This window comes from Odocoileus virginianus, chromosome 33, assembly GCF_023699985.2.
Source record: "Odocoileus virginianus isolate 20LAN1187 ecotype Illinois chromosome 33, Ovbor_1.2, whole genome shotgun sequence".
In the NCBI taxonomy this organism is placed as follows: domain Eukaryota; kingdom Metazoa; phylum Chordata; class Mammalia; order Artiodactyla; family Cervidae; genus Odocoileus; species Odocoileus virginianus.
In genome coordinates, this window is record NC_069706.1 from 34,385,466 (window position 1) to 34,413,048 (window position 27,583).

The 27,583-nt window shown below is 54.7% G+C and overlaps 1 protein-coding gene across 1 annotated transcript; it reads left to right on the plus strand.

Moving 5' to 3' along the window:
• Positions 1-9,779: 9,779 nt before the first annotated feature.
• On the plus strand, positions 9,780-27,583 carry EPHB4 (EPH receptor B4). Its single transcript, XM_020875982.2, has 17 exons — positions 9,780-10,288; positions 12,838-12,911; positions 13,101-13,388; positions 14,125-14,521; positions 16,420-16,575; positions 16,760-17,092; positions 17,420-17,544; positions 18,219-18,384; positions 19,316-19,418; positions 19,637-19,701; positions 19,814-19,927; positions 20,044-20,291; positions 23,641-23,856; positions 24,152-24,301; positions 24,732-24,925; positions 25,119-25,274; positions 26,476-27,583. Exons 1-17 carry the CDS (start codon positions 10,237-10,239, stop codon positions 26,603-26,605), a joined length of 2,967 nt encoding a protein of 988 aa, XP_020731641.2. The 5' UTR covers positions 9,780-10,236; the 3' UTR covers positions 26,606-27,583.

Below are 27,583 nucleotides of genomic sequence, written 5' to 3' on the forward strand. Positions count from 1 at the left end.
CCCTCCTATTACAATTTTTGGTGATTTCAATATCCACATTGATGAGACTTCCAACACTGGGCTGGCACGTGCTTAAACTCCACTTCTGCATAGATCTCACCCTCCATCCCACCCAATGGTTATGCCTAGACTCTATCATTACCAATAACTGGACCCCTTCCTCTTTTCGTCCATCACTTCTAGTTATGCCTGTTGAGGAAAAATATTAATCTGACACTTACTAGAACAGTAGGAAAGACTTTATTCAGGGCTACTGCAATAGGTGTCAAGACACAATAGGGGAGAAAGAATGTGCTCAACTCCAAACACAGCAAAGAAAGCTGGGGATTTATAGCCAACAAGCAGAATGAGGGGTTCAGTGAATGGAAAATTACTAAGAGGAAGCACCAAGCATAGGAGGATTCTAGCTAAAGAGGCTTAACAGGATCCTTGCTGAAGGAAGGCCAGGGTGATCAATTATGAAGGGCGGATGGATTCTCTCTAAACTGGGCTCGACATGCCCAGCAAGGATGACAGCCAAGGTGGAGGCCAAGTACAGAAGAAGTTTCAGAGGAACCTGACTGAAGTTTGATGAAGAAGAGGGTCCTTGTCGTGCCCTGACCCCAGCAATCCTCCACCTCAATGGACCCCCAATTCATCGATCCTGCCCTCTGCCCACTGCCCTCCACTCACTTCCCTTGTTACCCAGCTTCAAGGTCACAGTCAGTGAAAAGCACCGCCTTGCCCCTCGCTCACTTTCTAACACCTTCCGGCGAAATCTCAGCCCTGCTAAATGTTAACTGTCCTCTTCAGTCTCCTTCGCTGGCTCCTCCTCCTCTCTTGGAGGAACAGCCAAGAGGCCCCATTGGACCAGAGGCTCCACTGAGCACTAGAAGCTCGGTCCACAGACTTCTTTTAACCACTTACACCCACTCCCTTGGTGATCTCATCCAATCTCCTCTTTTGAAATACCTCCTCTATAGGAGTGCCGAAAGGGTGTATCTCCAGCCCAGATCTCTACTCTGAACTTCCGACTGTATGTATGTCCAAGAACATGCTAACACCTGGGCCTGGACATCAAATGGGCAACTCAAACTTGGCATGTCCAAAATCCAATGCCTGACCACAGCCCACTCTTATTTTGGTTGTCCCACTTCCCCAGTAGCTCAGGTCAAAAGCCTTGGGGTTATGTTCGAATACTCTTTCACACAACCCACATCCAACCCATAACAATTTCTTTGGCCAGTAGTTTTAAAATACAACCAGTATCCAACTGCAAATACTACATTAGTCCAGGTCGCCATTATCTCTTGTCTGCATTATTGCAACAGCCCCCTAACTGATGGGCTTGCTTCTGCCCTGGCCCCTACAGTCAATCCTAAAGGAAATCAACCCTGAATATTCATTGGAAGGACTGATGCTGAAGCTGAAGTTCCAGTATTTTGGCCACCTGATGCAAAGAGCTGACTGGTTGGAAAAGACCCTTGTGCTGGGAAAGATTGAAGGCAGGAGAAGGGGGCAATAGATGATGAGATGGTTAGATGGCATCATCAACTCAATGGACATGAGTGTGAGCAAACTTCAGGAGATAGTGAAGGACAGGGAAGCCTGGCAGTCCGCAGTCCATGGGGTCGCAGAGTCGGACAGGATTGAGCGACAAAACAACTACAGTCTATTCTTAACAGATTAGTTATGCTAGTAAAATAAGTGTCCGTTCAGGACACTACTCTTCAAAACTGTCCAGTGGTTTCTCATTTTCCTCAGAATAAAAGTCAAAGGCTCTGATACCTAAGGTAACCATACCTACCTCCTGATTCATTGACAACAGTCCGACTACCATAGTTATGCCTGTTGCCTTGGGATATGTAGTAACAGTACCTGTTCGCTCAGAAGTCGTCTATATATTACATGGGTACCTTACTCATGAAGCCCTACCGGATCTTCATCTCGTCCTCACCTCCCCTGACCTTGCACCACAATGACCTCTGGGCTGGTCCCAACAAGGCGCTATGAGCACACACCCAAAGAATCTCCTTTGTCTTCTGGACTCAAATATTATCCTCTTAGTGAAATCTTCTCTGCCAGTCCCACTTAAAATTAAACTGCGCCTTCCTTCCCATCCCACTTTCCCATTTTCCTCTTGTTTTTTTTTTCCCCCTCCATAGTGCTTAACACCATCTAATACGTGTCCTTTACTGGTTTCTCATGTTCACTGAGAAATGTAAAGCGAAGCTCCACAAAAAGTTAAGCTCCCAATAGGAAGCTAAGCTGCACAAAGCAGGAATTCTCTTTGCCTAGCTGCTCTAGTTGCAGTACTTCTCACAGTCCCGGGCACCCGAAGGGCCCTCAAAAGCGATGCATCAACTGCTCGCGGAACCATCTCAAACCTGGGGCTTACTCCGCACATGATTGCATTGGCCCCGCCCCGCCCGCTCGGACGGGAAGATGGCGGCGTCCAGGGGGCCTCAGAAAGAGGGCAACCACCGAGACGGCGCCGGCTCGCTAGAGCGTACGCGCCGCCGCTTAGTCTGCGGTTGCGTCCTGGGAAGGCGCGAATTCAGAGAGTATGTGTTGGTCTTCCTCCCCACCATTTTTAAAGGAGAAAGGAATTAACTAATCCTCAGAAAGTGCTCTGTCTGACTTGCCCGCTGTCTCCCTACCACTGGGGGTTCCCGGATCCGAGGCGTGTTAGGACGCGGTTGTGGGATTCAGTATCTAGGTTTTTCTCCCCTCGTGTTGGCTCCCGGTTCTACCTGTTAGGACATCTCAGGGTATCCATCCAGCCTCCAGTTCTAGGGATCCCCGAACACACACGCGGACCGCCCCCTCGGAGACAGGACGCCCAATCCCCGCCTCCAGGTGCCCCACTCCGAGTTCAGGCCCTAAATGCTACCTCCCCGGAGATCCACCCTCCCTACTCTCGGCGTGAGCTCCCCAGGATTAAGTCTTGTGAATCCCGACCACCCCCCGCCTCCCCCAGGCCCCAGGGGCAGATGAGCCCTTGGCCACCGCCCCTCCAATTTCCTGCAGACCCAGCAAACAAAAGGCTCGGGAAGAGAGGCGAGGCTGAGCAGGGCGCCCTTCCTGCAGGAACAGCTGATGGAGCAAAATGACCCAGGAGGGAGAGGAGGGGAGGGATGAAATTCCAGGGTTCCAGGAGGACCGCAGCAGGAGGCCAGACTCTTGGATCTCGGGGAGGAAGGGAGGGAGTCCCGGAAAGTGGATGTGCAAGGCCCAGGCGGGACACTACAGTTTGCTGGGCTCTGTCAGATCCCAGCAGCCCTGGTGGGGGTGATGTAAGCCGTAGGGAATGGAGGGGGTGGGGGGAACACTGAATTTCAGGTGAGCTCTCAGGCCCCTAGGCTGGAGCGGTGGGGGCTGGGAGAGCCCTGAAGCCCTGCGTCATCTCCTCTGGGGCCCAGCCTACCGCCCCCTGGCCCGACCTGCTACCCTCGGTGAGGGCCCCACCCTGGCCTGGCTTCCTGCTCCTCCCCAGCCACAGAGCTTTCCCTGCCAAGCTCAGGAACCAGCCCGGGGGCTCCTGGTCTCTTCAGAGCTTTGGTAGCCTAGCCCCCAGACTCGCAGAGCCCTTACGTTCCCTCCTAGAGCCTTTGCCCCTGCCCCCATCCCTGTCATGGACACAATGGTCTGGGAAGGGCCCACGTCCAGTGGGTGGGGGGATCTGGCGTGGAGAGGGGGCTTGGCCTCACATCCTGTCAGGCTGCCAAGGGAAGAGAGGAAACAAAAGACTTCCCCCTGCTGAGACAATGAGCCTCCCATTACCTACCCCCCCCCCACCAACTACCTCCCCACCCCTCCCTTTCTGCCCTGGCCCCCAGCCCCCCAGCCCCGGTTGTCTACCTCCTTGGCCTCGGGTAGCCTCAGCTAGCCTCAGCTAGCCTCGGCCTCTGCGCTGAGCTCTGCCCTTTCTCCTGCCTTCCTTCCGATCGGCTCGCACTGATGCTTGCTCCCAGTCCTGGCTGTTTCAGCCCCCTGCCATCCCATCAGTACTCAGGGCCCCTTCTGTCCCCAGAGCCAAGATTGGGGCCTGGCTGGGCAAGGCTCTGGTGAATGTTAGGAGGTAAATTACACCCTCATTAACGGCTAGTGGGAAGTAGGAGCTCCAGGAGGGAAAGCATCCAAGGCCACCGAGAGAGGGATGTGCCCTCAGCCTGGCCTGGGTGAGAGAGGAAGGAGGGAAAGGGCACAGGTGTCCTTCAGGTCCTTGGAGGTGGGGCTGGAAGGCCATCCTGGTGCTGAGTGCGGAGTCTGGCCCACCTGCTGGCTACTAGCTAAGTGCATTGGACAGGTCACTTAACCTTCTGAGCCTGCCTCATTTTTAAAGTGGAAATCATAATAATGCCCATCCTGCCCCTCTCACGGGGTTCTTACGTTTTAGATATGATAATGTTTGTTTGGGGGAAAAGAAGAGGAAGTAGGTAGTAAAGTTTTCCTTAGTCTTCTCAATCTCTGCAACCTCCTCCACACCCCTCATTCCCACCCCCAGCAGTTTCCATCACCATCATGTGACAATAACTCCCAAACCAGTACCTCCAGCCAAAAAGCTCTCTGAGCTGCAGACCCAATGAGCTCAGATCTAGTTGACTTCTGACCCAGATGCCTGAAGGTACACAGGGATCTGAAATACAACATGCCCAGCATGTGCCCCATCCCTGCCCCTGTGGTCTCCATTTTATTAGCTCCTACCAGGTTGCCCTTGAGAGTCCCTTGGGCAGCAAGGAGATCAAGTCAGTCAATCCTAAAGGAAATCAGTCCTGAATATTCATTGGAAGCACTGAAGCTGAAGCTCCAATACTTTGGCCACCTGATGCAAAGAACTGACTCATTGGAAAAGACCCTGATGTTGGGAAAGATTGAAGGCAGGAGGAGAAGGGGATGACAGAGGATGAGATGGTTGGATGGCATCACCAACTTGATGGACGTGAGTTTGAGTATGCTCCGGGAGTTAGCAATGGACAGGGAAGCCTGGCGTGCTGCAGTACATAGAGTCGCAGAATTGGACACAACTGAGCAACTGAACTGAACTGACTGACCAAGGTGCCAAAGTCTGAAAGTTGAATCATATTTGATTTCAGTTTTCCTCTCCCAGCCAGGCTTCGGGTCCTGTCCACTCTAGTTCCCTGACATCTTTTGAATTCTCCCCTCACTGTCATTTGAAGAACTGCATGTGGTTTCTCTGCCTTCAGTCTTGATCGATTTCAATCTATTCTCCAAAGTTGTACAAGCCAAGCAAGGACTTTCTATACTGATCTGACGATGTCACTTCTTTGCCTAAAACGCTTCTGACTCAGGCTTCCCTGGCTGGCAATCAGGGTGGTTAAGACTCCCCACTTCCACTGCAGGAAGCTCGGGTCAGATCCCTGGCTGGGTAAGTTACACGTGCCTTTAGGTTCAGCCAAAAAAAAAAAAGAAAGAAATTACAATATAATAGGATAATAAAAGTTTGCTTTAAAAATGTATCTTCAGCTCCCCAGGTACTCAGGACAAGTGCAGCTCTGGAAGGTCCCATAAAGATGGAGACTGGTTCTTGCTCACCTCCAGCTCACCCACTGTCACTGCCCTGGCACCCCAGACCAGGCATCATGAACACTGGCAGCTTGAGGACAGTCTCACCACATCCATGCTTTTGTACTTGCTGCTTCTTCTGCCTTGCAAGCAATCTTTCCCACCAATCTCCTCCAGGACTCATTCAGACAGCATTGTCTTCTCCAGAAAACTCACCTTGAACCTGCCGGTTGGATCCATGTGCTTCCTCCATGATCCCATAGGACCCTCTGCCTACCACCCTTAATGCTCAACACATAGCCTCCTGTGTTCTGTGGAGATTTTATGACAATTTCTATCCCTGGATTGTCAAGTCCTAGAAGGTAGAGAATCATGTTGTGTCCCCAGTCCTGTTTCAATAGTAATTGTTCTAAAAATAAACTGGGTAAATTAAAGATCAGGGTCTTCCCTGGTGGTCTAGTGGTTAGGAATGCACCTTCCAATGCAAGTTTGATCCCGGTTCAGGGAACTAGGATCCTACATGCCATGCCATGGGGCAACTAAGCCCCCACTGCAGCTCCTGAGCCCACATGTTCTAGGTGCTGTGCAGTGCAACTAGAGAAAGTCCACTCATGGCAAGGAAGACCCAGGGAAACAAACAAACCAAAAAAAAGAGAGACTAACCAATAAGGAGATAGTCAACAAATATTTATTAGCATCTACTATGAGAGAGGCTTGCATGGGACTTCAAGTGAACACAACATGTAACCTTTTATGAAGCTTAGAGCCACATACAAGCAAATACACAGTCACTAATAAATTATATTAATAAAAGCATGTGTCTATTACAACTTTGTATATGATGAGTTCAGGAAGGTTTGTGGTGGTCATGTAAGGAGTGGATTCAGATTTTGTGGGCCCTGATGTTTTTACAATGTGGGGGAACCCGCTTTAAGAAAACAAAAATAAAACCATGAATATAAAATTAGGTGTAAAAGTTAAAGTTTACTTAGATTGAGCAATCACAACCGGCTGCACTGTTAAGATGACAGACACCATAAATATCACAAAATCTAGAAAAACAATACAATATTTGTAGTTAATAACTGCCAACAGATCACTATAATTCTATCATGTCCTGTCTCTTAGATGTGAACTCTGACCATCTCTTCATATTATGATTTTCTATTATTTTCTATTCTCTCTCTCTCTCTTTCTCTAGTATGGCTGATTGAATTTTTTTCTTTCATTATTGAGAATTTCTAAAAATCTCATTGAGAAAAAAAAATCTCATTGAACTTTACAACTTATTTTTGGTACCATCAAAATCTCTATCAAATTCCTTTTGTGCAAGAGGTGTGAGATTTGGGGCCATTTCTACTGTTCTCCTGCTGTGACTAACCTTGAACACTGTTTAAATGGATGGTACTCATTAACTCGGGTAGTAGGAGGAGTCTGGAAGGTGAGAGATGCCTAAACTTAAAACTTTCTGAGCTCCCAGATAAACTTAACTCTAGACTGACAGAGTCAGGTGGTCCTTACAAGGAGGGGCTGGGATATGGGAAAAGGAGAGACAATTTCTACAACTGATGTTGAAAGGGATGGCTTCTTTGTTGTTTAATACATAAAGAAAAGAAAAAAAAAATCCTAACTCCAAGTCCACTCCAAACAACTGTAACCATGTGGCTAGCATAAAGAAAACCCTACCAGCTGTTGGGGGTGGGGGGTGCCCCACACAGGTACTGCCACTGGCAGTATATCGAACATGGACAAGGAACAGGGGCAATAGCCTAATAGCCTAATAGCTGGGGTGGGAAAACAGCAAAGTACTCTAAGTGCCCTAATAATGAAGAAAGGTGGGCTTGAGACTTGTTGGGGTCTGTGGAGCCAGCGTCAAACCAGGTAGTGCCATGGATGCTCACCTGTGTAATTTAACCTGGTGGATACTGAATTAGCTTACCTCCAAAGTGGTTCTGGGTGGTAGGAAGCTGGAGGAAACAATCTCACACCCACAGAAGAGGCAGAGCATGGTTTTTGAGCACTTGAGTGTATCATCTCCATGGAAGAGGGAAATAATGGGATCTCCACCAGAGCATAGATCTTTCAGGTCAGGAGCCCTGTTTTACAAACAAATCTTGCAAACTGGCAGAGTGATCACTTGGCACATAGTAGATGTTCAATAAAGGTTTCGTTTTATTCACTCTTTGATTGGTAAACACCAGGTGACTCAGTGGTAAAGAAGCCCCCTGCCAATGCAGGAGATTTGGTTTCTATCCCTGGATCAGGAAGATCCCTGGAGAAGGAAAGGGCAGCCCACTCCAGTATTTTTGCCTAGAGAATCCCATGGACAGAGGACTACAGTCCATGGGGTCGCAAAAGAATTGGACACAACACAGCGACTTAACAACAGGTATTAGGAACTGGCTCACATGCTGTGGGGTGAGGGCTGAGGACCCATGATAAGGGATCGACTGTGTATATTCCCTGTGGTGCTCTGCTCCCTCTTGCTGAGGGAGGTGCTCAGGGGTCAGAAATACAGGGTTTGAATCTGTGATGAGCTGTTGCATCTCTTCACCCCTCTGACTCATCAGCCCATCACTCCATCCAGCCTGATTTCTCGGGGCACCTGGGTTTCCTTTCCATTCAGGCCGTGCACCCCCCCTCACCCACCCCCACCAAGATGATGAACTGCCTCCCCCATCAAAGGAGAGGAGTTAAGCAACCAAGAGCCTGAGGGGGATTGAGGGCAGGGCCCAGGAGGAGACACAAACATAACTTTTAGAGGCTGGAGAATCAGTACAGGTTGAGAGCAGTCAGAGGGTGTCGGGAGGAGATGGATAACCTGGAGGAGAGGCTGAGTAAGGAGGGAGACGGGGCTTGGATCGGGGAGGGAGGAGGGAATTCCCAGCTCTGACCTGGTCTGCCTGGCTCCAGCCAAGCCGGCTGTTTCCTGCCCTCCGTGACCCCCCACCCCGGAGCAGGACCCAGGCAGGGCCACGAGGAAGGGCAGGGGTGTGGGGAGCACCACTTGCAGCAGAAAGATAAGTGCGCTGGGACAAGAGGTCTTTACAGGCCTTGCTGTCCTCACCGTGGGTTAGAGGGGCTTGGCAGCCGCGCAAACATCTAGGACTCCTCTCTCCCTCTCTCTTGGCTCCTGGGCTCCTCAAGACTCTGTCCCCCTTAACTGCCTTCTGAGTCTAAGCTCTTTCCTTCCAGCTCTTCCACTGGCCGACTCCTGCAGTACTGTCTTGGTCTCCCCAAGACCCACCCCACGGGTGCCCAGACAGAACCGGGCTGGGGGGAGGAGCTGCTTTTCTGTGGCTCCCCTCTAACTGATGAGATGGACGGGGAATGGCCACGAAAGGAAGGGCCCTCCCAGCCACGCCGAGGGCCCCCAGGAGCCAGACAGGAAACAGCTTCAGGAAAGACAGACAGCATCAGACCCGGCCCGAGTCCAAGGGGTCAAGGCTGAGGGCAGCGCGGGAGCCCTCCTAAACGCGACGGTGGGAGAGAGAGAACCATGATTTGGGAATCTGGCCCTCCTTCTTTCGGATCCAAGTACCTTTTATTTACCCTTGCTTGCTTCCCATCTCAACCCAGGTGCCCCGTTCCTCCGCACGTTTTCAGCGATAGGTTGCGCGCATAGTAGGTCCCCAATATTTAATGTTTGTTGAATGACTGTGTGAACATTCGCTCCACGGTTATCTAAGCTGCGATCGCTGCCTCGGGGCCCGCTGGGCCACCCCTCCGTCCTCAAAAGTTTCCCTCCAAACACGGTCCCCTGCGCCAACTAGGGGGTGGTGGGAGAATCCAGGAGAAGAATCCGAAGTCCGCAGGAAGCATCCGACAGGGCTTCGCGTGTGCGGCCCTCCAAGCTGCTGGGTGCGTTTCTCTGCTCCCTGGTGTCTGCTGGGCTCAGGCCTGCCCCGGACGGGGGCGGTGGCGGTGGGGCGCCAGGGGGAGGGGGCAGGCATCCCTGGGCCCCAGCCCCGACACGCGCGGTCCGGGCCAGGGCGCACGGCCTCGGTGCAGGTCCGGGCGGTCCCCCGCTAGGCGCCTGCCGCCCCTCCCCCTTCTCCAAACTTTCTCCCAACTTCCCGACCTGCTCCGCTCAGCGCCCCGCTCAGCTTCCCTCATGAATTATTCAGCAGCGCGCGCTCCAATCAGCGCGCCCCGGCCCCCTCGCCCAGCCGCGGCTGGGGGGTGGGGGAGCTCCCCCCGCCCCCCGCGCGCCCCTCCCTCCCGGCCAGGCGCCGCCCGGCCCAGTCCCCAGCCCGGCCCAGCCCCAGCCCGCCCGGCCCGCGCCGCAGTCTCCCTCCCTCCCGCTCCGCTCCCCGCTCGTCTCTCACCCTCCCCGCCGGCGCGGAGCGCACTCGGCCCGGCGGCACGAGCAGCGCCACTCCAGGGAGGGGGGGAGACCGCGAGCGGCCGGCCCACCCCCAGCAGCCTGCTGGGGCGGGACCCCGAGGCCCCGGAGGGACCCCGACTCCAGCCACGTCTAGCTCTGCGCCCGCCCGGCGCAGCCGCTGCCAAGACGCCCCCCGCCTTCTCGTCTGCGCGCGCGGCGGGGACGCGGGGCCACACCTGGGCGCCGCCGCCCGGTGCCCGGCGCGCCCGCATGGGCCCGCGCTGAGGGCCCCGAGCGAGTCCCGTGCGGGGAGTCGGCGTCCACCCGCACCGGCGGGGGTTCAGACCTGGGGGGGCTAGAGCCCCCCAAACTCGGATCGGATCCAACAGGAGTGAGGCGGCGCCATGGAGCTCCGGGCTCTGCTCTGCTGGGCTTCGCTTGCAGCCGCCCTAGAAGGTAAGTTCCCTTGGGGGCACCCCAGCCCTTCTGGGGCCCCCGAAGAGGGGCTTCGGAGTGGAAGGGCCGACCTCTGTCTCCCCCTAAACCGGCACCCCAACCCCAAACGCTCCGGACCAATAGTGCTAGCGCGGGAGGGGGGCGGGGAGGAGGCGGCCCAGCGGGGAGTCGAGTTTTCTTTTGTTTGGGAAAGACTTGGAGTCGAGCTCCGTCCCGGGACGTGCCCCGGTCCCGGCTCCCCGAACTCTTAAACTCGCGTCTCCAGACGCCCTTGGCAGCCTTTCGTTTTCTCCCGACTCCAACCTGCAGAGCTCTCTCCAGAGTTTCTGTCCCTCTTCCCACCTCCGCCAAACAGGAGGAAACATTTCTGGAGGAACGAGAGGACAGGCAGAACTTTGTGCTAGGCCATAAAACTCCGCCCGCCCCCCATTCCAGAGCGTTCACACCTTGATCCTACAACAACCCCTGCCGCAGTAGGGGATGGCTGCCTTCTGCACTCAAGTCTCCAAACCTCCCAATCTCTCCCCAGTTCGCGGCCCCTGGAGCAGGGAGGCTCCCGCCCTGTCTTCCCCAGGCTGCATGCCAGCCCTTTAAATGCAGTGTAGACCCCAGCCCTTGCCCCAGTCCCACCAGAGTCCTTTTCCCTAACCCTAGCCTCCCTCTTGTCCCCTGAACTCAGCCTGACTTCTGTCTCCTAGGCTCTCTTAAATTTCTACTTTTTCTGCAAGGCTGCAAATGTTACTTTATCCGTGAGCCTCTGCCCTCCCCTCAACCTCTAGCAGGGGAGCGGAGAGCCCTATAAACCCTCCTCCCACAACCCTAATCTCCTTTCAATGAGTTGCCTCCTTCCCCTCCTTCACTGCCTGCAATCAAAGGGGTCTTTGGGGAGTGGGCCATGGGGGGCTGCTGAATAGAAGGAATCAAAGGCAGTTGGAAACGCGTCTCCTCCAGGCTGGGCAGTGCTGCTCTGGACTGGGGATCAAAGGCAGGGTGTGGGGGAGAAGGGAGACTTGCTGGGCTCAGGAAGACCAAGAAAGAACCAGAGGGAGAGAGGGGGGAAGGCGAAGCAGGGAGAAAACCCGCCAGGATGACGTGTGGTGAGAGAAAGAAAGATGCCAAGGGGAACAGGGAGTAACTTCGAATTCCTGTTACCTAAGTGCTTGCCGAGCCCAAGGCCCGCTGCTCTGTGCTTTCAATTTTCACTGTCCCAACAACCCTGTGGTGGGAAGTATTGTTAGCCCCATTTTACAGGTGAGCAGACTGAGGCAGGCGTTCAGTCTTTTATCCAAGGCCCTGTGCCTCAGTGAAGGTGAAAGATGGGAGACAGAAAGCAGAGTGACAGTCAGAGAGATGGAGGTGGCCAGAGAGCGGGGGAGAGGTGAGAGGCAGGAGAAGTGCTCCAAGAGAGGGAGGCAGGCAGGGCCGCGGTAGGATGAGAGAAAAGGGAGCCGCTTGGAGCGCCCAGGACAGCCCGAAACAGACAGTGTGTAAATTGGAGACAGGAAAACACTCTCCAGTCTGGAACAATGGAGGGTGGAGACGGCTGCCTCTATCCACCCGCTTCCCAGAACCCGGGCATCCTGTCCCCAGCGTGCCGGGCTGTCTCCTGCCACCCATGGGGGGCCTGGGCCTCTCCTCGGGCGGGCCAGGCCTCCGCCTGACCCCTGGCCTTCAGTGGACATCACCTGGTCTCTGGGAGGAGGCTGCCCCACCCACCTGCCTTCCTGTCTCTCCTACAGTCAGGCCAGGGGGGACCTGGGCCCAGGTGCGCTGCAGGCTCCTCCCCATCAGACCTGTAGCGGCCCCCTCCCCGCATCTCCCAGGGGATTCCCCTACCCTCCCTCCACCCTCCTCCAGCGCAGTTCTCCTAATCCCCCCTTCCGCCAGAGCCCCACTCCTCCCCTCCCCTCCTCCGACACCCCTCCCCCGAGGCCAGAGCCCAGCCAGGTGTACTCACCCCCCCATACTCACACCCCTAAAATCCCCTCCCCTCTTCTTTCCCGTAACCAAATCCAGATGTGAGGCTTCCCAGACAGAGGCCGAGGGCAGGGAACCCCAGCGTCCTGGCCTCCAGGATGTCCTCTTCCGAGGACAGCTAGGCAGTGGGGAGGGGATGGGGTTCGGGGCTGGGGTGTTTGGTCTGAAGGATCAGAGTTGGGGGAACAGAGACAGCATCTTTGCGTTTTGGGGAGGGACTGGGACACCCTGATAGGAGGGGTGTCCCCCTACCCCACGTCAGGTCTGGTCTCGAGTTTGGCCCTTTCTGAGCTGTTTGCCCGTTTTTCTCCCTTTCAGCAGCTGTGTCTCCCCTCCTCTGGGGCACAGCAGGTCACAGAGGCCTGGACCTGGGGTTCCTGGGGGTCAGCTCCCTGCCTGCCAGCTGTCAGGGGCGGGGCTGGCGCTCAGAAAAGAGGCTTGAAATCTGGGTGCGGGTGGGAGGGTGGGCAGAGGACAGGGCAGGTTCCCCTCCTCGGCCTCTCTGGGGAGCCTGCTTCCAGGGCTTCCTGTGTCTCTCCCAAGCCCCAGCTGATTCTGTCTGTCTGTCTCAGAGACCCTGCTGAACACAAAATTGGAAACTGCCGATCTGAAGTGGGTGACGTTCCCTCAGGTGGACAGTGGGCAGGTAAGAGCTGGGGCTCGGGAGGAAAACCGATGGGGATGGGGGGGCCACCGTGCCGCTGCTTCCGGCGGCACACACCCAAGCCCCGCATCTCAGCAGCCAGGGCAGGTGTCGTCTGAGCCTTCGCTCTGCGAGGGTCCCCCCAGCCTGCCTCCTGGCCCACTGGCTCAGCAGCCCCTCTTCTCCTCACAGTGGGAGGAGCTGAGTGGCCTGGACGAGGAGCAGCACAGTGTCCGGACCTACGAGGTGTGTGACATGCAGCGGGCCCCAGGCCTGGCCCACTGGCTGCGCACAGGCTGGGTCCCCCGCCGCGGGGCCGTCCACGTGTACGCCACGCTGCGCTTCACTATGCTGGAGTGCCTCTCCCTGCCGAGGGCCGGCCGCTCCTGCAAGGAAACCTTCACCGTCTTCTACTTCGAGAGCGATGCGGACACGGCCACGGCCCACACGCCAGCCTGGATGGAGAACCCCTACATCAAGGTACCCAGGCGCCCCGGGGCTGGGGGGTGGGGTCTGGCCTGGGGGATGGAAGCAGGAGGCCCCCGGTTTGAGGAGGGAAGCGGGTGGTCTGCTAGGTGGAACGGCCAGTCTACTCCACTGGGCAAGTACACCTCGCCCCCCCCCCCCCCCACCTTTTATTTTGGCTGGGCCAGCATATCTTGCAGGATCTTAGTTCCCCCGCCAGGGATTGAACACATGCCTTTGTTAGTGAAAGTGTGAAGTGCTAACCAGTGGGTCACCAGGGCATTCCCACCTCGCCCCTTCACAGCCTTTGCACCAACTGATGCCTCACTCTGGAGTGCCTTCTCTCTGCCTCTCCCACCCGGCTCCTACTTGTCTTGTGATTCCTGCTCTGGGGTCCCGCCTGCTGTCGCACTCATTATACTTTTAACTTATCCTTAACTTTTCCTCATTTCCTTCCTTTCTGTTTCCTCGGCACAGAGTCCGGGGCCTGGCCTAGAACAGGTGTTGATAAGTGTCTGTAGGGGGAGTAAGTGCACAGCTGGGGGCGGCTGGACTCTTCATAGGAGCTCAGCGAATGTGAATGGACTGTGTTGCGGCCTGCAAGAAAGCTCACGATGGGAAAGGTGGGGAGAAGGTTCTGGAACAGGGACTGAGCAAGGTCACAGAGAGGGCGAGCCTGGGCAAAAGACAGTCCCACGGGGTCCTCGGGGAGTGGACGACTGTGGCAGTGAGTCTCTTCCCGCCCTGGCAGGTGGACACAGTGGCTGCTGAACACCTCACCCGGAAGCGCCCCGGGGCCGAGGCCACCGGGAAGGTGAACGTCAAGACGCTGCGCCTAGGCCCGCTCACCAAGGCCGGCTTCTACCTGGCCTTCCAGGATCAGGGCGCCTGCATGGCCCTGCTGTCCCTGCACCTCTTCTACAAAAAGTGCGCCCAGCAGACTGTGAACCTCACCTACTTCCCGGAGACCGTGCCGCGGGAGCTGGTGGTGCCCGTGGCTGGCAGCTGCGTGGCCGACGCCATGCCCGCCCCTGGCCCCAGCCCCAGCCTCTACTGCCGGGAAGATGGCCAGTGGGCCGAGCAGCCGGTCACGGGCTGCAGCTGCAATGCGGGGTTTGAGGCCGCCGAGGGCAACACCAAGTGCCGAGGTGAGGGGAGGGGTCTGGTACCCTGCTTGCGGACCTGCTTCTCAGGATTTCCAGTTTGAACGTTCTTTGCTCTCCTGGGCACTCAGTTACTGGAGGGTGTGTTTTCAGGGCCCCCAGCACCGTTCTGAGCTCTCTATCACTTCCACGCTCTTGCTCCTGACTCCACACAGTTGCTTTCAGGACCTGCTCCTGGGCTAGGGCACCTTGTTAGACTCAGAGGCTTCATGAACTCTAGTCCTGTTCATTATGGTTTCCTCTGATTTACTGATACTGAATTCTCACTTAGCTTGTTCTCGAGAGCAGAGGTTCTTTTTTTTTCTTTTTTTTTTTTAGTTCTACCAATTTATTGCTACCAACCCATCTCCCTCCACCCTCGTGCACACATGCTCAGTCATGTAATCCCATGGACTTCAGCCCACCAGACTCCTCTGTCCATGGATTTTTCCAGGCAAGAATACTGGAGTGGGTTGCCATTTCCTTCTCCAGAGAGCAGAGGTTCTTAACCTGGATTTTGTAGATAGGATGAGGGAATCTGTGAACTTTCAGCTCAGTTCAGTTCAGTTGCTCAGCTGTGTCTGACTCTTTGCAACCCCATGAACTGCAGCACACCAGGCCGCATCACCCAACTCCCGGAATTTACCCAAACCCATGTCCATTGAGTCGGTGATTCCATCCAACCATTTCATCCTCTGTTATCCCCTTCTCCTCCTTCCTTCAATCTTTCCCAGCATCAGAGTCTTTTCCAATGAGTCAGCCCTTCACATGATGTGGCCAAAGTATTGGAGTTTCAGCTTCAACATCAGTCCTACCAATGAACACCCAGGACTGATCTCCTTTAGAATGGACTGGTTGGATCTCCTTGCAGTCCCAGGGACTCTCAAGAGTCTTCTCCAACACCACAGCTCAGAAGCATCAATTCTTCTGCACTCAGCTTTCTTCACAGTCCAATTCTCACATCCATACATGACCACTGGAAAAACCATAGCCTTGACTAGACGGACCTTTGTTGACAAAGTAATGTTTCTGCTTTTTAATGTGCTGTGAACTCTGGTGGAATTTAAAAAAAAAAAAAAAAAGATGGCTTTTCCTTTTCACCCATCTCTACCTGAAACTGGTCACTTCTTTTCAGAATGTCAGTCACAGCCCAGCGGTCAAAGCAAGACCTGAGCTTTGGGCCCCATTCAAATGCTGGGGGTTTTCACAGCTCAATAGAGATGATTTGCAAGAAAAGCAAAATGTTGTTTTCACTATCTGTGACTTCAGGATTTCGTTGGCTGTCAGTCCTGCTGCTGTATCTTATTAATAGAGAAACATACCCTTTGCCATGTTGTGAACTTTTCTTCCTGTATTTTTTTTCAAGTATCTTTTCTTAAATCCATGGAATTCTCCAGGCCAGAATACTGGAGTCGATTGCCATTCCCTTCTCTACCTGTTTTGGTCTTTGTATTTTCACTTACTTGGTTTTATTGGTAATCTGTGTATTTTATGGTGCACATTTAAAATCATTATTCTGAGCAAGGGTCTTGAGTTTCACCAGGCTGCCATGGGATGGTGAGGTGTGCACGCCAAGGTTCAGATCCTTGCTCTGGAGAAAAGTCTTCTCCTCTTATGGGCCAAGTTTCTGAGCTCCTCACTCCCTGCTTCCCTCTTTGCACCTCATGCAACTTTGTTTTTTGGCCACACTGTGCGGCATGTGGAACCCTAGTTCCCTCACCAGGGGTCGAACCTGCACTCTCTGCAGTGGAAGCTCAGAGTCTTAATCAAAGGACCACCAAGGAAGTCCCTCATGCACCTTTAATAACCGCTGAATGTCATTTTTTTCCCCCTGGATCTCCAGCCCCAACCCCACCGCTGAATGTCTTTGATGCAAGTTCTAATGGATGCTTTCTCTGTCTCAGCCTGTGCTCAGGGCACCTTCAAGCCCCTGTCCGGGGAGGGGTCCTGCCAGCCGTGCCCAGCCAACAGCCACTCTAATGCCCTTGGCTCGTCCATCTGCCAGTGTCGCATCGGGTACTTCCGGGCCAGCACAGACCCCCGGAGTGCACCCTGCACCAGTAAGTGACCAGTGACCCCTGGGGTGGACCCCTCACCCCAGCCCCCGTCCGCCCATGCCTTCCTCCTCTTGACCGTGGCCTGGTGCCCTGCCGACGCAAGATGTCAGTGTGGCTGCCGGTCTGTCCCCACTGCCCATGCCCGGCCATTGTCTCAGCCTCCGCCTGATGCCCTGGTCTCCCACAGCCCCGCCGTCCGCCCCGAGAAGCGTGGTTCCCCGCCTGAACGGCTCCGCCCTCCGCTTGGAGTGGAGCGCGCCCCTCGAGTCGGGCGGCCGGGAGGACCTCACCTACGCGCTCCGCTGCCGGGAGTGCCGCCCCGGTGGATCCTGCACGCCCTGTGGGGGAGACCTGACCTTCGACCCCGGCCCCCGGGATCTGGTGGAGCCCTGGGTGGCAATTCGCGGGCTGCGTCCTGACGTCACCTATACCTTCGAGGTCACTGCCTTGAATGGGGTGTCCTCCTTGGCCAGTGGGCCGGTCCCGTTTGAGGCTGTGAACGTCACCACTGACCGCGAGGGTGAGACTGGGGACCCGGGGCAGCCTGTGGTTGTATGGGAGAGGCCAGCAAGGGCGGTGGACAGTCTAAAGGACTGAGGCAGGGAAAAGGCAGCAGCTGGGGAGTGGAGTTCCCAGGAAGTAACACTGGGTCAAGGCCTTTGAGGCAGGAGGCAGAAAGAGAGGGTTAAATAGATGCAGAGGCGGGCTCCAGAGTTCAGAGAGAGCCAGGAGGAAATCCCAAAACAGCTGGAGGACCCAGACAAGTGTGGCCAGCAGAGGGAGAGCTGGGGAAGATAAGGGCCAGACCCGCCACGCTCCAGGGCCCCAGCGCGTCTGTCTCTCGCAGTGCCACCCCCAGTGTCTGACATCCGGGTGACTCGGTCATCACCCAGCAGCTTGAGCCTGGCGTGGGCCGTTCCCCGGGCACCCAGCGGAGCAGTGCTGGACTACGAGGTCAAGTACCATGAGAAGGTGAGGACCAGGCCCCGCCCTGGGGGGTGAAGGTGGGCAGTGGGACCTGCTCCAGGGGCCGGGACACCTGAATTGCAGGCATCTGCCATATACCAGCTAAATGATCTTGTGTCAACCTCTTGGCCTCTCTGAGCTTCATGTTTTCCTTGTAAAATGCTTAAGAAAGGAATTTCCTGGCAGTCGAGTGGTTAGGACTCCACACTTCCCTGGTCAAGGAACTAAGATCCTGCATGCCAAGTGGGATGCCCCCCCCAAAAAAATGCTAGATAATGGAGCCTACCCCACAGAATGGCTACCAAGACTAAACGATGTAATTCATGCAATACACACAGCTCAGTGCATATATAGTGAAAGTCGCTTAGCCGTGTCCGACTCTCTGTGACCCCCATGGACTATACAGTCCATGGAATTCTCCAGGCCAGAATCCTGGAGTGGGTGGTCTTTCCCTTCTCCAGGGGCTCTTCCCAACCCAGGGGTCTCCCGCATTGCAGGCAGATTCTTTACCAGCTGAGCCACCAGGGAAGCCCCAGTGCATATATAACTGAGCACAAAGGCCTCACCTGTCTCACAGCAGGGTGGAGATGCTAGTGATGGAGGCAGGGGAGGGGAGATGGGAAGAGCCGTGGAATCTGGGGCCCCTGGCTTACGGCCAGCCCCCCTCTCCTCCCGAACAGGGCGCTGAGGGCCCCAGCAGCGTGCGGTTCCTGAAGACGTCGGAGAACCGGGCAGAGCTGCGGGGACTGAAGCGGGGAGCCAGCTACCTGGTCCAGGTGCGGGCACGCTCCGAGGCCGGCTATGGGCCCTTTGGCCAGGAGCACCACAGCCAGACCCAGCTGGACGGTGAGTCTGGGGGGGCAGGGTGTGCCTGGGGTTGGCTGTTCCCCACAAGGTAAGGAGGCCTTGGCCCTCAGGACCCCTGAAGTCACGTCCCTCCCACTTTTCTTTCCACCGAGAAGCATTCTGGCCTGGCGATGGGACACAGAAACCAAATCCAACAGCTGGGTGTGAAGGCCTGCTCAGAGGCTTTCCAGCTATGTGACCTTTAGCAAAAACTTGACCCCTGAGCCTCAGCCTTCTCATCCAACACATGGAAATAGGAGGCCTCTCTCCCAGGGCTCCCAAGGATTAAATGAGGTGACACTTTGATAGTTTTTATATGCTGGCCCAAGGGTTTTTGTCCTAAACCTTTTAATTTTTTTTTTCAGTTTTATTGGGATATGATTCATCTACCTTATGATTCACCCATTTAAAATGTATAATTCTTTGGCTTGTAATATATTCACAGAGTTGTGCAACCATCCCCGTAATTAATTTTAGAACATTTCAGCACCTCAGAAAGACACATATACCCCTTCCATTACCTCTCAGCCCCTGGCAAACACTCATCTACTTTTTTGTGTCTAGATTTGCCCATTCTGAATCTTTCATACATATGCTGTCATACGATACAGTCTTGTGACTGGCTGCTGCTTCTTTCATGTGGCATAATGTTTTATAGGTTCACCCGTATCAGGACTTCATTCCTTCTTGTAGCCGAAAAATACTCCGTTCTTTATCCATTCATCTGTTGATGGACGTTTAGGTTATTTCCACCTTTTCATTTTTAGCCTTAGGTACCTCCTATTCAAGTGGGACTTTTTTGCGGTCACCAGTATTTATGACAGAACAGAATCAAACCCACTCAGGCCGGGAAACTTCTTCCCTGGCCCCGAGGGATCTGAGGAGCCCGTGAGCCCTCGGAGTCTCCCTGATCTCACTTCTTCTCCTCCAGAGAATGAGAGCTGGAGGGAGCAGCTGGCCCTGATTGCAGGCACGGCAGTCGTGGGCGTGCTGCTGGTGTTCGTGGTCATAGTCATCGCAGTTCTCTGCCTCAGGTGAGCATCCTGGGCACCAGGAGGCCCTAGTGGAACCCCTGGGGCTGACCGCCCGCCCTCTTGCTCCAGGTTGAGGCTCCTGGGCTATCCAGGGAACCTACCTGCTTTCACTTGGAATCCTCTCTGACTCTTGCTTCTCTCTTCCCATGCATTCCCTCTGGAACTGTTTCCTCTGGGACATGTGACTCAGTTTACTTCTTCTGTCCCATCCACTCCAGGAAGCAGAGCAGCGGGAGAGAAGCTGAGTACTCGGACAAACACGGCCAGTATCTCATCGGGCACGGTGGGTAGGCCCTTCCTGAAGGATTCAGGGCTGGGGCGAGAGCTGTGAGCCCAGGGCATCTGAGTGCAGTGGGAGTCACCTCTTGGCTAACGGGCCCCATGCGATTCCCCAGGTACTAAGGTCTACATTGACCCCTTCACTTACGAAGACCCTAATGAGGCTGTCAGGGAGTTTGCAAAAGAGATCGATGTCTCCTATGTCAAGATTGAAGAGGTGATTGGCGCAGGTGAGTGGAAAACGCCTGGGTGCCGGGGAGGAGGGTGGAGTTGGTGGTGGGGTGGACGGCAGGGCCAGCCAGACCCCCCGGAAGAGGAGAGCTGACCCTCAGTGTCCTTCCTGAAGGAGAGTTTGGGGAGGTGTGCCGGGGGCGCCTCAAGGCCCCTGGGAAGAAGGAGAGCTGCGTGGCCATCAAGACCCTGAAAGGCGGTTACACAGAGCGGCAGCGGCGGGAGTTCCTGAGCGAGGCCTCCATCATGGGCCAGTTCGAGCACCCCAACATCATCCGCCTGGAGGGCGTGGTCACCAACAGCGTGCCTGTCATGATCCTCACCGAGTTCATGGAGAACGGTGCCCTGGACTCCTTCCTGCGGGTGAGCCCCCCAACACACCAGTCCACCCTGCCCTCCCCCAGCACAGCCAGGCAGCTCAGAGCCCAGGACAGACGGTGGGTCCCGTGTCACTGCCCCTCAGCCCTTCATCCTCCACCAGGGAAGGTTGAGTCCTGGGACTGGTCTCCCCGTGGGGCCAGCCGACCCCGGGATCCGGAGGAGCTGTCATCTGTCCTTGTGACAAATATTTACTGAGCTTCTCTTTCTGCACCCACCACCATCCGGGGCCTCAGGAATTCGAGCCCTGAACGTCTCTGCTCTTGGCGAGCTGCTGGTATAATGCGGGAGGCTGAAAGTTAACAAGTTCAAACAAGTTTTATAGAAAGTAAACAAAATTTCAGATGTGAAAAAAATTAAACAGGCTCATAGAAATGAGAGGAAAGAGGTCAATTTTGCTAGTTTAACAAAATTGTATGACGTTTTCTTATTTTTTTTAAACTTTACTAGGTATCTTTTTTTAAAAAAACAAAACTTTTTTTTTTTTTTTTTTCCGGCTATGCCACGTGGCCTATGGCACTTCCCTGACCAGGGATCAAACCTGTGCCCCCTGCGGGGGAAGTACAGAGTCTTTTTGTTCGTTTGTTTGGTTTTTTTTGAAGTGCAGAGTCTTAACCACCGGACCACCAGGGAAGTCCCCAAAAGTTTTTTCTACATAAGAAAACAATGTTGCATTTAACAGAATGACAAAAACCCCCTGGTATCACCTACTACCTAGGTGATACTCATATTTTTCCAGTTGTCCCCAACATGTCCCAGCATCCAGTTCAGGATCAACCATCGTACTGGTAGTTATTGTTTTGAGTCTTTTTACATCCCAGGACAGTCCTTTGTCCTTCTGATAGGCTGAAGGGCTGGGCTACTTGTCCACTTGAATGTGTTACCTTCTAGGTTGACTGGATTCTTCCTCGTGGGGTCATTTAGCTTGTCTCTCTGTGTTTCCCATAAGGGAAGCTGTATCTCACATTGTGATAAGTTCAGGATTCTACATCTGTGGCCAGCCTCCATCAGGGGGTGCAGTGTACTTCCCACGGTACTGTACTAGGAAACACAGGCTGCCCAGCTCCCGTCATGAGGGATGCTGCAGCAGATGCTGGGGCAGTGCCTTGTGGATGTGGGAGTTTGTTCCATTGTCTGGGTGCAGGAGAGGGAAGGGGGTCTGTCTTAGAAGAGATGGCATCTGGGTAGATGAGAAAGCCAGCCGTGAGAAGATGGAGGTGGGGGGAAGCATATTGGGGACTGAAGAGCTCCCCCAGAGTATACGGGATCTGGTGCATTCGAGAAGCAGAAAGGCTGGTGAAGCTGAACCAGGTCAGTAGAGGAGCAGTAGTGGATCACGTCATAGTTGGTGGCTGGGTCTCGTGGCCTTAGAACTGCGGGTGTGATTAGAAGACCAAAAGAGGAAGCTTTGGGGAGGATATCAGCAGGACTGAGTCGCTCAGTCATGTCCGACTCTTTGCAACCCCAAGGACTGTAGCCTGACATGGAATTTTCCTCTGGCATGAGGAGGCAGAGGAGGACAGCCTCATCTGTCCATGGAATTTTCCAGGCATGAATACTGGAGTGGGTTGCCTATCCCTTCTCCAGGGGATCTTCCTAATCCAAAGATCGAACCCAGGTCTCCTGCATTGCAGTCGGATTCTTTACCGTCTGAGCCGCCAGGGAAGCCCATCAGCAGGAGAGGAAGATGATTTAAGAAGATCCCTTGCACAGGTGCTGGGGAGCAGGGGCAGAAACCAGGAGCTGATGAATTGTTGTTTGGTATCTTAGTCATGTCTGCTCTTGGCGATCCCATGGACTGTAGCCCTCAAGGCTCCTCTGTCCATGACATTTCCCAGGCAAGAATACCGGAGTGGGTTGCCATTTCCTCCTCCAGGGGATCTTCCCAACCCAGGGGTGGAACCCACGTCTCCTGCATGGGCAGGCGGATTTTTTACTGCTGAGCCACCAGGGAAGCCTGCCCGGATGAGGAGACTGGCAGTCACTCAGGCTGTGGGGGCTGTAGTGGGTGTGGAGAAGCAGCTGGGTTTGGGGTGTGTTTTGGAGGCATAGCCAGCAGAACTTGCTGATGGATCTTAGGCTGTGAACAGGGGAGAGGGGAACCGTGGAGACTCCGAGGTCCCTACCCTGAGTGCCTGGAAGTGAGGCCACCAACTGAGATGCAAGGCGTGGAGCAGGTGCAGGCTTGGATGATGGGTTCAGTATTCAGTTTCTGGACTCAGCATTGCTGGCCCTGCAGGGCTGCTAAGAATCCCCTGCAGGCTAGCTGAACCCAGAGGACGGGCTTAGTTAACCACCATGACTGACGGGCTTACCTGATGAGAGCAGACTCTATGAAGGTGAAGGTCGGGCTTTAGACCTTGGTTTTGGTGCTGCAGTTCGATCACACCTGACTCCTCACCATTCTCTTGCATCCTGTATACAGTTGGTCCAAGAGGGCTGGGCGAGAGTGTGGCTGGATCAATGCCAAGGCACACCTCTCCACCTGGAGACAGGTGTCTTCAGAGCACACTCGTAACTTTCATTGCTCTGTTGCTGTCAAATAAAAAGAACATGTTAGATCCAAACCATTTGTCTAATATTTCCTGGATGGAATGCACTGACTGTACTAGGTTAAATGGGAGAAAGTATAATCTTTTTTAAATTTTCATTTTTATTATTTTTTTAACACTGAAACATTTTGTATTAGGGTATAACCAATTAACAGTATTATGATAGTTTCAGGTAAACAGCGAAGGGACTCAGCCATACATATACACGTACCCATTCTCCCCTAAACCGCCCTCCCACCCAGGCTGGCAAATAACATTGAGCAGAGTTCCATGTGCTATACAGTAGGTTCCCGGCTCCTTATAATCTAATTACGAGAGACTTGAGTGCATGTATTTGAAACAGGAACAGTTATAAGCATTGTGTCACGATACTGCAAAGAGAACTGAGAGAAACAAGAGTAAAATAAAGCAGAAGGGGTTTACCTGGGATGTCAGCACACCTGCTCTACAGGTTGGAGTGAGATGGGTCTGGAAGGGATAAATACGGTTTATTTTATTTTTTAATGTATTTGTTTTTATTGATTTATTTGGCTGTGCCGGGTCTTAGTAGTGGCATGCAGGATCTTTGATCTTGGTTGCAGTTTTCAGAATCTTCAGTTGCAGGACGCAAACCCCTAGCTGCGGCTTGTGGGATCTTAGTTCCCCGACCAGGGACTGAAACCTCTGTATTGAGAGTGCAGAGTCTCAGCCACTGGAGCACCAGGGAAATCCCATAAATGTGGTTTAGAATGTCAGGGAAAGAGGGGAGTCCTAAATGCCACCCCCACCATTTCCATCTCCAGCTGAACGACGGCCAGTTCACTGTGATCCAGCTCGTGGGGATGCTACGGGGCATCGCGTCAGGCATGCGCTATCTCGCCGAGATGAGCTACGTCCACCGAGACCTGGCCGCCCGCAACATCCTGGTCAACAGCAACCTCGTCTGCAAGGTCTCAGACTTCGGCCTCTCCCGATTCCTGGAGGAGAACTCCTCCGACCCCACCTACACGAGCTCTCTGGTGAGGCTGGGGGATGACCATGTGATCTAGGTTCTTAGGGCCGAATTGGAAAGGCGGGAGGCTGAGGGACTGACAGCTCTGGTCCAGGCCAGGATGTAGGAGCAGACCTACATTGTGGCAGACGTGGGGGCTGGGGGATCAGCTTAAGGAACCTGGCTGCCAAGAGTCCAGGAAAAGAACAGAGTTGGGGAGCTGGCTGTTTGGGGCACCGAGAAAGGAGGCCTGAGCTGGGGGAGACGCAGAATACCTGAGTCCTGGGAATCCCTCAACTCGCCTCGTCTTCCCCCGTCTTTAGGGAGGAAAGATTCCCATCCGCTGGACAGCCCCTGAGGCCATTGCCTTCCGGAAGTTCACGTCTGCCAGTGATGCCTGGAGCTACGGGATTGTCATGTGGGAGGTCATGTCATTTGGGGAGCGGCCATACTGGGATATGAGCAATCAGGATGTAAGTATCCCGTGGTCCCACCAACCTGCCCTGGAATGTCTTGTTTCTTGGGATGTGGGGCAGCAGGGTGGCGGGGGATGCGTTCTCAGGGAGCTCATCACTGTTGGGTCCTTGAGGCGGTGAGGGCGGCATGGTGAGGAGGTGATCTGTGTCGAGAGTTTGATAATAGCTCATCTGGTCACAGACGGAGGCAGAGATGGAGGGCAGGCTAGGGAGGTTACATGTCTGGATCATAGCTCAAGAGCTTCTAGGACATTGAGCCACAGCCAGACTAGGCCCTGGCCGGGAGGACCACCCATAGGTTAGCCCTTCTGGTGGCCTGCAGCACCCATCCCAGCGTTTGTTAAGTCGCCATTTCCCTGGGGTCCTTCGGCAGCTTCGTTTTCCCCTTGACGCCCTCACCCAGTGCTGCTTCCACCCATCATTCCAGGTGATCAACGCCATTGAACAGGACTACCGGTTGCCCCCACCCCCAGACTGCCCCACCTCCCTGCATCAGCTCATGCTGGACTGTTGGCAGAAAGACCGGAATGCGCGGCCCCGCTTCCCCCAGGTGGTTAGCGCCCTCGACAAGATGATCCGGAACCCTGCCAGCCTCAAAATCGTGGCCCGGGAGAACGGCGGGTGAGGACCCCAGAGGACGGACCCTCTTTCCCACATTCTGCCACCCCGAGAACCTTGCTCCCCCCCCCCAGAAATATCCGTCCTTTCGGTGGGATGTGGGATGGTCTCCTTCCGCCTCTCCAGGCCTGGGCTCTGCATCCCCACCCTGACACACGCTGGTGCTCAGGGTATCCTCCGCATCCTCGCCCTCCAGGGCCTCACACCCCCTCCTGGATCAGCGGCAGCCTCACTACTCAGCTTTTGGCTCCGTGGGGGAGTGGCTTCGAGCCATCAAGATGGGAAGATACGAAGAAAGCTTTGCAGCCGCTGGGTTTGGCTCCTTCGAGCTGGTCAGCCAGATCTCCACTGAGTAAGTCGTGGTGGGAGCCGGGAGGCCGGGGGGTGGTGGTGAGGGCCAGGCAGCCAGGAGGGGTGGAATCTGGGTGACCAGAGTCAGGCCCAGTTTAAGCAGGGGGCTTTGAGGTCAGCTTCTGGTGCCCATTCTAGAGCCCCTCCCCCCGAAAACTAACAGCTGCAGGGGCTGAGAGCTCGGGAATCTTCCAGGTCAGCTGTGCCCGCCTCACCCCCTTGCACCACCTCGGCCTTGGGCCATCTCGCTCCCGCCTTACAATCTGTGTCTATCTTTGTGCCTCTATCTACATTCCAGACCCTGCTCTCACATTAACAACGTGTCAACTCTGGATGTTTTCCCACCCATAAAAGGAGAAGGTTGGCCTGGGTTTTGGAAATCCTTTCCAGCTTTAATGTTAAATGGTTTTACAATTCCAGTGCCTTCCAAATACTGCTTTTCCCTCCTTGGCCTCTCCGTGGTCCTCCTTTCCACCTTTCCATTCCTCTCCCAAGGACTCCTCTCACCCCCGGGTTTGAATCACAGAAATAGAAGGACTAGAAATCCAGACACAGAGGGTCCAAGAGGCCCTTTCTTTGGGAAGCCAGTCTTGTCCCAGCAGGTCTGGGCCCCTCCTCCCTGACTGGCTGGAGCCTTCCCTTGACGGGTTCACTGACATGGGTTCTTGCCTTCCATTTCTCATCGCTTCTTTCTTATCTCAGCCTCCCCGCATAAGGACGGGGGCTGTGAGCAGTATGTTTCTGTCCTCTCTCTCGCCCATTCCTCTCTCCACCCACCCAGCTCCTCCTCTCTCTTTCTACTTTTGATTTCTTTGTCCGGGAGACTTTTCCTTCTGACTTCTTTGTCCTCTGAAGCAGTCTATCGCCAACCTCATTTTATGGGCTTTTCTCTCCCTTTCGTTCCTCCTCTTCCCTGATTCTCCGCCTTTCCTTCTAGTTTCAGCATCGGGGGCGCAGCCCTCCATCCCTTCTTTCTCTATCCCTGCGGGTACCTAGCCTCGCCCCCTACTGCGACTGCGCAGAACTGTGGTGGGTGCCTAAATCGGCCCCCACCCCCGGAAACTGCCCGACAACTATTGACGACTACCCGCTTCCCCGCTGGCCATTCTGATTGGCTGGCACGCCTGAGGCGGGGACGGGTTTTTGAAGGAGAGATGACCTGGGAGCTTGGTGGTCTCACCTAGCTGTTCATTCTTCCCCAGGGACCTGCTCCGAATCGGAGTCACTCTGGCGGGACACCAGAAGAAAATCCTGGCCAGTGTCCAGCACATGAAATCCCAGGCCAAGCCTGGAGCCCCAGGCGGGTCGGGAGCACTGGCCCCCCAGTACTGAACTTCATCTGCACGCCTGGCTCCGTAGCTCTGGAGCGGCAGGGACTCCAGCGCCCGGGGATCCCTTCCCTTTCTTCCTGGGGCAGAGTCGGGTGGGGGGGGTACCCAAGAAGCTCCCATCCCCACGCCCCACTGACTGGATTGCACTTTGAACCCATGGGGACGGGAAGCTGGCTGTTTGGAGAGAGAGGATTTGGGGATTCTGCAGTGTGGAATCATTACACTCCCCCCTCTCCCCCGCGGGGGGTGGGGGGACCCCAAACCGAGGGTGCAGGAGCCCTTCCCTCAGGATTGGGTGTGACGGGAGAAAAAGGAGCCCCCGGAGTCTGCCAACATCCCAGGGCTAGTTGGGCAGGGTCTCCACAGCCCCCCTTCGATCCCCAGTTAGGGCCCCCAGGTGCCCCCCCCTCACCTTGAAGGGCAGCAGGCCCTGCAGACCAAAGAGAAGGGGGGGACGAGCCTGCGAGCTCGGGAGGCAGGAAGGGGCGTCATGGCCCAGTGGCGAAGTCATTGGACTTGGACGTCCCAACCTTGCTGCTGTCTCCGCGGAACTCAGTTTTCCCTTGTAAATGCCCCTCCCCCATCTGCTGCCTTCATATTGAAGGTTTTTGAATTTTAATTTTTTGTTTTTGGTCTTATTTTTCCTTCCTTTTTTTCGGTTTTTGTTTTTTGTTTTCCACAGTCCTTGTCATAACTTTTTGTGTTAGAGGGGACCTGTTTCATTATTGCCTCTTCGGCCCAAGTGGAAACAGGGACCTGTCGTTGTGTCTTGTTTCCAGAACAGTGCCTTGGTCACGCCACAACCCCCTGACATTTCCCTGCCCCCCAAGTACCCCCAAGCTGTGTCCATGAGGGCGTGTCGGGGGTTGGCGGGGGAAGTGGTGGAAAGCAGAGACAGACACCGGTGCTTGGAGGGGTTCTTAAATTATATTTAAAACGACTGTTTTGTATAAATAAAAGAAAATGGGAAGTGTCTTCA